Source organism: Gopherus flavomarginatus, chromosome 18, assembly GCF_025201925.1.
Source record: "Gopherus flavomarginatus isolate rGopFla2 chromosome 18, rGopFla2.mat.asm, whole genome shotgun sequence".
NCBI classification, from domain to species: Eukaryota; Metazoa; Chordata; order Testudines; family Testudinidae; genus Gopherus; species Gopherus flavomarginatus.
Window position 1 is genome coordinate 25,082,388 of NC_066634.1, and position 14,077 is coordinate 25,096,464.

General features: G+C 46.3%; 1 protein-coding gene across 7 annotated transcripts in view; it reads right to left on the minus strand.

Annotated features, from left to right (window-relative positions):
* The window catches only part of ZC3H4 (zinc finger CCCH-type containing 4), a 33,665-nt gene extending 21,804 nt beyond the window's left edge, over window positions 1–11,861 (minus strand). For 5 of the 7 annotated variants that reach the window (XR_007770267.1, XM_050928393.1, XM_050928392.1 and 2 more), the window contains exon 1: window positions 11,689–11,861. Coding sequence is in view for 4 of the 7 variants with exons in the window: in XM_050928393.1 (XP_050784350.1) it covers window positions 11,689–11,846 (158 nt within the window). In the remaining 3 variants the exon portion in view is untranslated. Of the gene's footprint in view, window positions 1–1,382; window positions 1,556–11,623 lie in introns of those variants that run through there. The other 2 variants (XM_050928395.1, XM_050928394.1) reach the window with 2 other exon arrangements.
* Window positions 11,862–14,077: the final 2,216 nt, after the last annotated feature.

Here is a 14,077-nt window from a genome sequence, read left to right on the forward strand (position 1 = left end):
AGAAACTGAAACCAAAACAGTGCCTTTAGCTGCAGATCAGGTACAGAAGCAATGGTACAAAGTTCCACTCTCTACATGGCCCCCTGCTAATGTGTCTCACCCCTTCCACAGAGAGACGAGCTCTGGGGAAAGAAGGGACTTCAGTCATTCCACCTCCATGCTGAGACTCTGCCACCAAGGGGCCTGGTCTGTTTGTGATTTTGGGGAATGATTTATCTGGATTTTACAAATGGTAAAAGGGCATCCCCCCATCCCCCTCCAGGACTCTGGATGCCCTTGGTAATTTCTACATTACATAAATGAACAGAGTAATCAATACCACCAGATTAAATCAAATAACTCACTGATCATGTAAACAGAAATTAATCGACCCCCTGTTACCACAAGCCCTGCTCAACACCAATCTCCCCGCAAGGCCAGGGAGGACAGACAGTAGAGTGGCCATATTTCCCAAAGGGAAAATGGGACACCACACGGGGCTGGCTCGAGCCCTCTCCCCACCCCAGCACGGGGCTGGCCTGAGTGCCCCTCCCCCGCACAGGGATAGCACCAGCTGCTCCCTACCCCCCCATGAGGCTGGGGTCACTGGTACCCCCGTCTGTCCTCTACCACCACCCCCCAAGAGGCTGGGGTCGCTGGAACCCTGCCTGCCCCCTGCACAAGCCGTGCCCCCCTGCAAGGGGCTGGCATCTCTGCTCATTCCCCCACACGTTCCTCCCACAGCACGCCACTTTTTTGACAAAAGTGGGCATCTGTCCAGTTTTCTCTTGCCAACTGATCAAGTTGGTAAAAGCAAAAGGGACAAACGCTCACTTTTGCCAAAAATGGGACAGCCGAGACAAGGTTTAAAAAAGGGACTGTCCTGGCCAAACGGGACTTATGGTCACCCTAACAGACAGGCACTGTAATACACCGGTAGGTTAATCGGGACCTTGGGAGAATGCGAGTTCTAAAGTCCCATGGCCTTAATAAAAAACATTCTGCCAACAAACCCCTCCAGCCTATACTGATGAGACTCCAGTTCAGGTGCCTCCTTTGACTGCAGCTATGACAGTGTCATGGGGAAGAGGCATTTCTTAGACAGGGAGATCCCAGACAATTTACAGCTGTATAAGTCAAAACCAACATCTTAAAATCAATTCAACATGCAGCTACGGCAGGTCATGCATCACAGGTCTAATGTGCGCCCAAAAATAAACACTGATTAACAAGCAAGCCGACAAATTCTGCACCAGCTGCAGTTTCCAAATAGATTTAAGAAGTATCTACATGTAGAGTACATGACAGTATCTGATTTCAGAGGCAGAGATGACAGTGGCAGAGTCTACATCTGAAAGGAACAGGAACAACTTCCTAGCTGCCAAAGCAGCTATAGCTGTTACCTGCTCCTCTAGCAGCAGGTAGGAATCTCATTAGACATCGCCATCCCCAGGTCAGGAACCAGGTCAACCACAGGTAGTTGCACACCTTGAAGGGAAAGAAATAATTCCTACCATCTCCTCTGGTAAACTCACCAATCCGACCAACATCACCACAGTCTTATCTGGTTGAGTTTCAGCCACTTAGCCCTCATCCACACCCCAATGTCTCCCAGACAGCGAGCAATGCAGTTAACACTTCTGAAGTTATTTTGAATGGACTAAGGCCCTGCAACTCATTACAAGGACAGCTGAACGGACATTAGAAAACAACATTTGGTCATCTTCCGCTAGGATTGAATGGAAACCAGCTCTAGCCGCTTAGAGACCAAACACCCCCGATCCCACCATTGCCAATTTCTCTGAGCCATCCATTCCCACTATAATCCAAAATTCCAATCCTGTTTTGGTTTGTATTTGCAACATTTGAACAACAGATTTGTTCAATTCACAATCAGGCTTGCTGCAGGTCTACCTGTTCCTGCAAGCATGTGGAATTTTGAAAGGCAAGCACCAGCTGAATAAACTTCAACTATTCACTGAAAGTACTCAGTGCCCATGTAAGGTTCATGTTCCACACATCCAAATGGCACAAAGTGAGAATGCCTGGATCTGGTGAATTCAGACTGTATACACATTTCAAATAATAAATGTATAAAGCCAATGAGAAAAAAAAGGTTAAATAACTGTCATTTCCCCTTGCAGTAGTCATTTTCCTTTGTCCCCACAACAATTACCTCAGACACTCCAGAATCTCAAAATAATGGTTCAGTACAATACCAGGTGCCTGACAATCCTTTCTCCATCCCACAACAAATTATGCTTCGCTACTAGTTAAAAACAAAAGCCCCTCTAAGGTCACCAAATCTCAACAAGTTATAATTTCCAAGGAAACACTTCCAAAGTTTAACCGCACACGTGACAAATCGAAAACATACGAGACACTAGGAGTACACATAACATGGAAGATTTTCCTCCCTTTAGAGCAGTCAGAGAGAAGGCAAGAATCCCTGAGTTCTAACACTGTATTTGCCTTGGGAGTGGCTAGTTGGTTTTCATCTTCCTCTGTAGCACTGAGAAGGCACTATGTTAGGATCAGCCAGGCGAATCCTCCATGACTGATTTCTGCAATCACAAGGGACCCAGGACACTGGTGAATCTAACTCCTTCTAGAAAGTAGAAAAATCAACCCTGGACTAGATGAACCAACATTTTTCATGGAGTTGCAGCTAATTTAAAATGGCAGCTTCACAAAGAAATGAAACTGTGTTTATACTTTTATAACAGGTGTGTTGTAAACAAGACATGAGAAGTCATTCTTCCGCTCTACTCTGCGCTGGTTAGGCCTCAACTGGGGTATTGTGTCCAGTTCTGGGCACCGCATTTCAAGAAAGATGTGGAAAAATTGGAGAGTCCAGAGAAGAGCAATAAGAATGATTAAAGGTCTTGAGAACATGACTTATGAAGGAAGGCTGAAGGAATTGGGATTGTTTAGTTTGGAAAAGAGAAGACTGAGAGGGGACATGACAGCAGTTTTCAGGTATCTAAAAGGGTGTCATCAGGAGGAAGGAGAAAACTTGTTCACCTTAGCCTCTAATGATAGAACAAGAAGCAATAGGCTTAAACTGCAGCAAGGGAGATTTAGGTTGGACATTAGGAAAAAGTTCCTGTCAGGGTAGTTAAACACTGGAATAAATTGCCTAGGGAGGTTGTGGAATCTCCATTTCTGGAGATATTTAAGAGTAGGTTAGATAAATGTCTATCAGGGATGGTCTAGATAGTATTTGGTCCTGCCATGTGGACAGGGGACTGGACTCGATGACCTCTCGAGGTCCCTTCCAGTCCTAGAGTCTATGAATCTATGAATACTAGCATCCCAGAAACAACGGAAACCCCATTATTTCAGACATTTACAATCAGATGGGAGAATAATACAGAAAAATAAAAAAACTAACAAGAACAATCATGCACTGGGCTTCAAGAGACTCAGGGTATATCTACACTAGAAATGCTATTGTGGCACAGCTGCACCATTCTAGTGTAGACCCGTAGTAAATCCTTCTTATCAATAGGTGGTAGCTAGATTGACGGAATACTTCCATCAACCAAGCAGTGTCCAGTGTGTAGCTGGATATAGTACCAACAAAAAAAACACACCAGCGCAGACTATCTTGTGAGAAAAAACAAGCTGGGCAAGCTATTTAGAGTATTAATATGCTCCTATGGCAACTGCTGATGAGCCACTATTTTAAAGGCCTGCGGTGGTATGGAAAATTCATTCAACAAAGTATGTTTTGGCATGCATGCTATTATCCACAGGGAAAAATGACTATTCCCATTAGCACTGCTCTGCTTAAATCAGAATTACCTTCCCTGAAGCCCCTGCCAACTGGGCATTGCAAGGCTGCTCTTCATTTCCTACCTTCCCTGTTGGCTTTAAACAGGAACAAGTGCTTCCATCAATATCAGGTTGCAATTACCCTAATTGCAATTCCCAGCAGTCAGAACAACTGTCATTTTTGTTGAGTAAAGTACACAGTTCTTCAGCTCCACTTTGAATTACTTTGACCTATGTACAGTTTGGAGAAAAGAATGTATCAGCCTGTTCTATCATGGCATTTGTGAATAACAAATGCCATGAAAAAAAAAGAGGCCAATCTGGAAGTAACTGTAAAAGCCTGTGGCTACTGCGAGGCAATTTGTGAAACAGTTGCTGGGACTCTAAACAGAACTAATTCTGGTGAAACAAGTTACTTCATCATTGTACGCAAATTCAATAGAATAAAAGAGAGTCTAATAAATCACTTTTATACAAATGTTTAGATATCAAGCAAAGTCTTGGGAGAAATGGCACAGCATAGCACCCACCATGGGGCCAGGAGCCATATATTCCTGAATTCCTTAACTTGGGTTCTGCCACCGACTCATTTTAGTAGCTTTGGTCCCATTATTTAATCTCTTAACCCAGCGTTTCCGTGGAACACTGGTGTCCTGCACGACGTGAATAAGTGTTCCGTGAAAGACCCTTGCACTTGATTTTTGTACTCCTTTATACGCGCTTTCCAGTTAGAAATTCTTAGTTCAAGTTATTTTAAATTTGTATTGTTGCTTTGTTTTATAAAATAAAATATATTTGAGCATAAATAATGCAATTTTTTTACTTGAAAACCAAACGACTATAAAATAATATTATAAGTGTTCCATAATAGGCTAAAAAGTGTTCTGTGGCCAACAAAGTTTGGGAAACGCTATCTTAACCTCAATTTCCCAGTCTGTAAAATGGGGATAATAATACCTACCTCAGAGCGAGCATCTGAGAGTTAATTCAATAGTGTTTGGGAAAGTGCTGTGAGCTCTTTGGACAGAAGGACTCTAGAGGGCTTAATATAATTTCACCATTAACTTTGGTTTTGGGTTTTCACACAAACAAAATAGAAAATAACATCAGAATCTGAAATCTGGCAAATTATAGTGGCACCTGAAAGTTAGGGTGAGTAAAACTACGAATTAAAAAGTTTGAATAAAAATGATTATAAAGTGCCAAGGCTGTGCTAATTTCATAAGCTAGTTCACTATTTGCATTCACTGTGGTAAGAAGCCAAGTTGGTAAAATGGCAAACATATTTGTAGAGAAGAATGCCGACTGTGGGAAAATCCTTAGCTAAGTGTGTACCCATCCTGTGGCCTTCCTATAGTCTCTTCACACTTTTTCTATCAAGGGCCGTCTCCAGTACAGAGCGTGCTGCTATCTTAGCAGAATGCTGAACTTTATCCATAGCACTACATCTATGACCTCACAATCATAGTAATGACCTAAACACAGTACTATGAACCAGCTGCCACCTCAAGCAGATACAGTGTCATAAAGGTGAACTCTCTCAAATGACAGCAGCAGAGAAAACAAAAATATTCACACCAGCATAAATCCGAAAAAAAAAAGTGTGGCCTTTTGGAACACAATTTCAAGTTGTCTGTTTTCTTCTTTTTAATCATTATATTGTAATCGATTTTAAAAAGGGACACCAGCTGTTTACAAAGATTTTTTAAATTATAGGAATAAGTAGCAAAAATAATACATGGTTTTTATGTAAAAACAGGAAAATTGGAGTATGCTCAAGGTTTTTCACTGCCACATACTGTTAGAATTTACAGAAATGAGAATGTCACATTTATCCAAACTATTTCAGAACGTTGACTGACTTTTTCTGATGAACTGAAGTTGAACAGGTGTTTAGTCGCATCAGGTGTGTTTGTATCTATGCACATCTGGAATGTTAAATCATCCATTGGGATTATGGGGATTAAAGCGCTATAATGCAATATTATGCAGAAAAGAGAGCTAAGAAAGAATTTTGCTCAGAATAATCTTGCACTTGTGAGCTGAATACATCCCCTGCCCTTAAATATTCATTTTTTGCCCTCTGTTTTAACAATATCCGTTTCATGTGAATACAGGAAAAAACAACATGTTTTATGTAATAGCAGCATTTCTACTACGCAAAAGTGTCTACTAAAAACAATTCAGGTGCTTTTTAAAAATAATTCAAAATGGCTTAGAAAAATTAAGGGATAAATATTTACAAAGTTCTATTTCATGTAACTAAATACTTGGATGAACTTGGAAAAACTCGTATGAAACTGACAAATTATGAGAACATTTTGCACAGTGGACATAACTGACAGCTGTAACTGAGATAATTTACTAGTTATGCTAAAGATTTTATAATTATTTTCCTCATCACAGCTACAGAAGTTGGTCCAGAATAACATGCTCTCCCTCATCTGCCAACTTCATATGAAAACAAGTGGTTTCACTATCTATGGAAGCTGGAAATGGAAGAGAAGGAAGTTTGTCTGACTCAAGGGAAAGAAAAAATTGCTCTATAAACCCATTTGTTACAAAACATGGGAGTATCTTATTTACGTTATAAAAAACAGCTTTACCCAAAGTGTTGGTCACAGGGGAGGAGAATTAGGATGGTAATTAATATCTGGGCTGCCAGACTACTATAGAAAACCTTCCTTTTTACAATAGTTATTTGCACAACAGGTGCAGTTGAGCATGAAATCCCATGTACAGTGTGATCTGTTTTAGTGGAATGGACCCACAGATTACAAAACCTGAACGTTAACATAGAAAGAAAAATGGCTACAAGGTAACTGAGGTCAGCATAAAAGAATGCAAAAAATGTGGAGAAAATGCATCTTTTCAAAGCAATAGAAGGGGTGGCTCTGTTAGAAAATGAACCACAAACACAGGTTAACAGGAAGTTTACTGGACTGAAAAGTCTGCAAGATCTAATCTCACAATCATGAAATATTAACTTCTAATCTTGCATGAATGTAAGCAAAATATATGAAAACCTAGCTAGACTGCATAGCACATTTCCCTATTCTTGGGATAAATGTATTTCTTCTACCTCAAGAAAGGTATGATCAGGAGGGTTTAAGATGAATTTTGTTTTCTATTAATAATCTGATTTTTTTTTACAGCACATTCCATAAGGGAGGAAAAAAACCACACAACAAAATCAGCAAAAAGAATAGCAGCTGAAAACTAGCAAGAAAGTCATTACACAAGCTGAATATGCAGGGAATAGAGAAAACTTCTTGTGAGAGTGGGAAAAGACTATTCTAGTTGAGAACAAGTGTCCAGTCATGCAATGGTACATTCATAGCATCTTTCTGAACAAGGTTTAAAAGGCTTTTTCCTGGTTTTGCAGTATGTACAGCAGGGTGGAGATCTTGTGTTGTTTTATGGTGCTTTGTGGCTCTTTCTAACGTGGGCAGTGGCACACTGTCTTAGGTTATTACTTGAGTTCTGTAAAGGCCATCGAAGGCCTGGATGGACAGGACATCTCTACATTAAAGATGGGATTTTCAAAGGAACCTAAGAGAATTACATGTCTATCTCAATATGATTTGAAGTCCTACCTCCCTCAATACAAATACTGGTTAATTTACTAAAACCCTGAGAGACTCGGTACAATCCTGAAGTAAAAACGGAACTGGCCAGAACCTGCCTCTTTTCTGCTCCTTCAGAGTGTTGCCATCTTGGATTTTTACCTCAAGATGGTAACAGTGTGAATAAGGTCAACTGAGAAACCAGGAGGATATTCACTTTGCAAACTGGTGTGGCCTCAAGAATAGAGTGTACTGTGTTGCCTACAGAACCACTCAGGCTAAAGCAGAAATTCCATCCCAAGTTTCTCAGCCTTTCTGCAAACTACCTTCCATTCAATGCCTTTCTTCAATCTGAGACATCAACTGTGGGTTCTCCACAGGGAGTTCTACTAGACATTCCTCTCAACCCAAGGTAAAACACTCATGTCATTCCTGAACAGGGGTCTCACTCATAAATTCATGGAGGTTAAGTCCATTAATGGCTCTTAGCTGGGATGGGTAAGGAATGGTGTCCCTAATCTCTGTTTGTCAGAGGGTGGAGATGGATGGCAGGAGAGAGATCACCTGATCATTACCTGTTAGGTTCACTCCCTCTGGGGCACCTGGCATTGCCCACTGTCGGTAGACAGGATACTGGGCTAGATGGACCTTTGATCTGACCCAGTGCGGCCGTTCTTACGCTTCTCTGCTTTTCTTTTCTATTTTGAAGGGACTTTTATACTGGGGAAAACTTTCACAAACTGCTTTAAAACATAATCCAGCTCTCACTTGGCATGTGTTTGCCCTGATTGCTAACTACTGAAGTCACCGAGTTTAGACAGTTGGCTCCTTCCCACCCGTTACTCGATCCTGCAGTGAAGTAATAATGTTGTTTTGATATTCTAGACACTGCTACTGCACTAGATGATGTCACAAACCCAGGAGTATAACAAGGCTATTGAAAATGACACTGTTCTGGGGTTTAGGATTTGCTTTAATCACTTCTCAACTGATGCCATAAAGTACAGCTAGACCAAAGGACCAACACTAGTTTTTGCAAGGGCTGGTATCTTGTGAAGCAGCAGTTGAAAAATAAAATACCTTATACCCAAGCTTTCAACTTTCCAAAGGGGTACACATCACTTCTAATCCAACCGGTCACAGGATACCAGGTGATAAGACTAGATCATTCCAAATGCCATCTTGCTTCATCTATCTGCACTTCAATTCTCACCTGACATTATCAGTGACTAATTCAGGAACTGCTAAAACTAGAAATCTTTGCCTTAAACCATCTGGAAGAAACCAAGTAATCAAAAATATTAACAAACATTTAGGCATGTGTTGAATTTACTACTAAAAGTAATTTCGTTGATTTACTCATAGCAGTAAAGTTAAACCCACGCCTATACGTGTGATTGGGGCCAGAGTCTTGAGTGTTGGATTACAGTCATGACAGAACTGAAAATGCAAGATTGTAATCAGAAGAAAACGTTAAAAGATTGAGTGTCACTTCATTTACTAACATTTAAAAAACTCCAAAACTTGAATGTTCATTTTGTGAAATCTCTCAACAATTCCACAAAACTTGGCAGTTTAAGATTCTACTGCTTCTGATATTACAACAAGTCCTATTTCCACGAAAAAGTGGCACATTAGCCCAATAAAGTGGAAATTAGTATAAGATTCTCCTCCACCAAATATCTAGTTTCTCAGCTGCATTTGGCCATTCTAGTTCCAATGACAGTGGATACAGAAACTCCTCATGACATCAGTCAATAGTAGATTAAGACTCAAAAAGCCTTTCAGATTTTGCTTGGAAAAGGATCTACTACGGAGGCATAAAAATTAACTTTTATCTATATTTTGTGGAACAACTGAGAGGTTTAACATGAAGATTTTATAAAAATAATAATAATATGGCTTTAAAAAATTAGGAGAAATCCATATTGTCAGGTCTCACTCCTCATGAACTGTCAGGGCTAGAAACACCTTAACCAGGTATGTAAACATTTTCCAGCTCTGACCCTGGCCCATTGATCAAAGAGACATTTCAATCCCTATGACATCATAGCATAAGTAAGCTGCCAGAGGTAGGATGTTAGGGAGAAAGGTCCTATTATAAAATACATCTAAAATAATAGCAAACGGAATAATACAAGTAAACTGCATTTTTACACCCCCCCATTTTACTCAATTGTGAAAGTCCCCTTTACAATCCACCAACATTTGCAATAAAAATCCTCCACTAGCCTTTGACAATGGATTATGAGTGTTTGTGCTGTTTTATAATTGACGTTTTCTAACAAATGTACACAAGTTTCTAATTTTTTGTTTGTTTTGCAGAGGAAGAAGAGTAAACAAGGGGGAAATGAAACAACACAATTCCACATAAATATACTTGTGCGTGCTTTTAAGAAACTAATTTTGTCTTTTTCACACAAAACGTAAACTGGATGGAATACTCCAGGACAATATGTGTGGTTTTGTTCAATACGAAGGACAGAAGGAATGACTGAGGATTTTTTTTGGGGGGGGGGGGGGGGCAGTATATCGTACACTGAGGGAATACATGAGCTAATTTATTTCATGTAAGTATTGTGAGGAACAAACATATGAACTTTTCATAATACACTGGATAAACAAAGGGATCATGGAAACACAGGCAGAAGAGAAACTACGACATTGTAAAACAGATTCCTATAAACGGTGTGCTTATACTGTACATCACTACTTGTCCTCCTTAAACTTCTCCAGGTATCAACTATAACACTGTAAAAGGGGATTGGGGTGGGGCGGGGGGGGGGAGAGAATGTGTGATGACATTTGGGAAACAGTGATTTCTTTTGCCACAATTTTTTTTGCACACTTGTGAGTTGATCACCAAATATTTTTAACAGGACAGTCTGCCTGCTTTCAACATAATGGAATGAGGATGGAGTTCGCAAACAAAGTAATGGATCCACATCCTGTTTCTAGATGGAATCAAGGGGTTTGGGCTAGCTGACCTTTCACTCTGGTACCCGTGCCGTTTAAACGTCACAGCAGACCTATTTTTGGAGAAAACTGTGTGTTTTTGTGACTTTTTTTAGTTCACATCTGTGGGGTGCATGAATCTAAAAGTCAAGTCAACACAAAGGGGCAGAATCCCGCTTGGTTTGTATACATACTGTATTAACTCATTCCTTACATGAAATGTATCAAAGGATGGTCTCCGGACTTTTTTTTTTTGGTGGTGGGGAAAAGAAAGGAAAACGTATAATTGAATTATTCAATAAAAGAGAATACTTACCACCCCAACCCCTGCATCACATGAAATACAGAACTCCTTAGAGAGGAAGGCACACTAATACATACAAGCAGCTCTCTGTACTACACAACTGCCTTCATAGGGGAATGGGAAAGGGAGCATCTCTCTCTCTCTCACAAACATACATGATTAAGCTGTTTATTTTTGTGCACTGCATACAATAATCTGGCTCTACCTTTTCAAATAACAGCAAGTGCTAATACTAACAAAAGGAACAGTTGCACTTATGTTTCTTTGGCTGGGGAAAGGTGCTTCACATACATCTCTGAGAATAAAAGGAGAGAGGGTTTTCCTGGGGGACTATAAACCTTTCAGTACCTTGATAGACTGGGATCACTTGAGATTCCAGCTGTGGAAGGGAATCTTTCTATATAAAGAGGGGAGGGGAACCAAGGGGTATTACTGCTCAACACATCCCATACCACTATACACTCCTCATTACACCCCAGGTGCCTTTCTGCCCACACTGCACTCCCTAAAGCCCCCCTGTCGCCTGCAGGGCGCCATGAAGCCACTGAGAACAAAGGGGACATTAATGAGGCCAGTACTGCCCAGCTGGGCTATGGGGTCCATGGCCTCATTAAGGAGTCCGCAAAGCCTTCCCTTAACCCCTCCAAAAGCTGGAAATCCAGCAGAGCCCTTCGGAGCCTCTCACTCCCCTGGAGCAGCAGCTCAGCCCCCTGCCCTATGCTCAGGGCCACACCGCTGCCCCCCCCGCCCCTAACTGCGCCCCCCAGGGTCGTGCTCCCGGGCTGATCTCAGGCCCTGGCCCCCAGGTCTCCCCTTTTCCTCTGGCCCCTGAGGCTCCGCCCAAGGGCTGCCCCATACACCGCCCCCCCCCCCCGCTAATGCCCCCGATCTCGGCCCTGGGCAGGTCCCGGGCACCTCGCAGGCCCTGCCCCTCCCCGGACCCTGCCCTGCGCTGCCTCAGGCCCTGACCCCCGGGGCCCCCCGTCTCCCGGGTGCGCGCAGCTGGCTCCGCGGGGCCCCCGGCGGCCCAGCCCCCCCAAACCTGGTCCGGCGGGCCGGACGGACACACGGACGGACAGAGGCGCTCGGGAGAGGCGGTTACTGGACCTTTCGTCCGGGCCGTGGTGGTGGAGTTGTGGCGGCGGCCGGGGGAGGCCGCAGCTGCCGCTGTCGTGGTGGTGGCAGGACGGAGATGGGGGGGCGGAGTGCGGGCTGGGGGGGGAGGCGGCGGCGGCGGGGGGGACACTCGGGCTCTCCACGGCCATGGGGGGGCACACGGGGCACAGTCACTGTACGGGGGGGCTCACTCGGCGCGGCCCCGCGCTCCGCGGCGAAGCACACAAAATGGCGCCCGCCGGGCACGCAGCCGCGCCGAGGCAGCGCCCCGCGCGGCCGGCGGAAACAGGCGGACGTTGCCGAAGCGGAGCCGAGCGGGGCCGAAGATGGCCGAAGCGGAGCCGAGCGGGGGCGGAGATTGCCGAGGAAGGGGCAAGCCGGGGGAAGCCGAGCGGAGGGAGCGGCTGGCGGGGAGAGCTGGCCCCAGCGGGGGGTGTGAGCCGTGTCTGGGCCACTGACCCCGCCAGGCACCCGGTGCCCCCCGCTGATCTCCCTCCTCTGCACCCCCCATCTCTGGGTCACTGACCCCCCGCTGAGCTCCCTCCTCTGCACCCCCCATCTCTGGGTCACACCCCCTGCTGAGCTCCCTGCTTTGCACCCCCCATCTCTGGGTCACTGACCCCCCGCTGAGCTCCCTCCTCTGCACCCTGCACCCCCCATCTCTGGGTCACTGACCCCCCCCCTCTGAGCTCCCTCCTCTGCACCCCCCCATCTCTGGGTCACTGACCCCCCGCTGAGCTCCCTCCTCTGCACCCTCCATCTCTGGGTCACTGACCCCCCCTCTGAGCTCCCTCCTCTGCACCCCCCATCTCTGGGTCACACCCCCTGCTGAGCTCCCTGCTCTGCACCCCCCATCTCTGGGTCACTGACCCCCCCCCTCTGAGCTCCCTCCTCTGCACCCCCCCATCTCTGGGTCACTGACCCCCCGCTGAGCTCCCTCCTCTGCACCCTCCATCTCTGGGTCACTGACCCCCCCCTCTGAGCTCCCTCCTCTGCACCCCCCATCTCTGGGTCACACCCCCTGCTGAGCTCCCTGCTCTGCACCCCCCATCTCTGGGTCACTGACCCCCCGCTGAGCTCCCTCCTCTGCACCCCCCATCTCTGGGTCACTGACCCCCCGCTGAGCTCCCTCCTCTGCACCCCCCATCTCTGGGTCACACCCCCTGCTGAGCTCCCTGCTCTGCACCCCCCATCTCTGGGTCACTGACCGCCCGCTGAGCTCCCTCCTCTGCACCCCCCATCTCTGGGTCACTGACCCCCCGCTGAGCTCCCTCCTCTGCACCCCCCATCTCTGGGTCACTGACCCCCCGCTGAGCTCCCTCCTCTGCACCCTCCATCTCTGAGTCACTGACCCCCCGCTGAGCTCCCTCCTCTGCACCCTGCACCCCCCATCTCTGGGTCACTGACCCCCCCTCTGAGCTCCCTCCTCTGCACCCCCCATCTCTGGGTCACTGACACCCCCTGCTGAGCTCCCTCCTCTGCACCCCCCATCTCTGGGTCACTGACCCCCCGCTGAGCTCCCTGCTCTGCACCCCCCATCTCTGGGTCACTGACCCCCTGCTGAGTTTCCTCCTCTGCACCCCCCATCTCTGGGTCGCTGACTCCCCTGTTACCTGGTGCCCCTGGGTCACTGACCCCCCGCTGAGCTCCCTCCTCTGCACCCAGTACCCCCCATCTCTGGGTCACTGACCCCCAGCTGAGCTCCCTCCTCTGCACCCCCCATCTCTGGGTCACTAACCCCCCCCCATGCACCTGGTGCCTCCTTGCTGAGCTCCCTCATCTGCACCCCACCCCACCAGGCTGCTCTGCCAGTACACAGGCCTGGAGGCCAAGCGGAAACCTGGGGCAGGGTATTGTTTAGCTGATGATGGCCGTAGCTGTGTCTGACACATCCCTGGAGGTCCGTGGACCTGTGCCCGGGATGATAGGACTGATCCCATCCGGATGCACTGAAATACTTCTGCTACTTGACACTAGCCTTCTCTTGCCCCTCATCTGTAATGGGCCCAACACTACACAGGCCAGGTCAGGATGTGAAGGGGACTCCATTCCTGTTGCAGGGTCGGGGGCTAGTTTCCCTGGGGGAAAGGCTGCCCTGGGCAATTGGACATTGCAATGTGCTTACATGAGGGGCAAGGGCTACTTAAGGAGCTGTTGTCACTGGGCTATCTTCTATGGGGCAGCTGTGGGCATAGTTCCTGGGAGTCAGAGTCAGGGGCTGCCCTGTGCCCTTGGTCCCAGGGTCAGAGCATGAGGTGGAGGCTGCCCTGTGTGCTCAGCCCATGGGGGTGGGGGGGCTGCCCTGTGCTCTGAGTCCATGGGGGTGCGGGGGGGGGGGCTGCCCTGTGCGCTCTGTCCATCGGGGTGCAGGGGGGGCTGC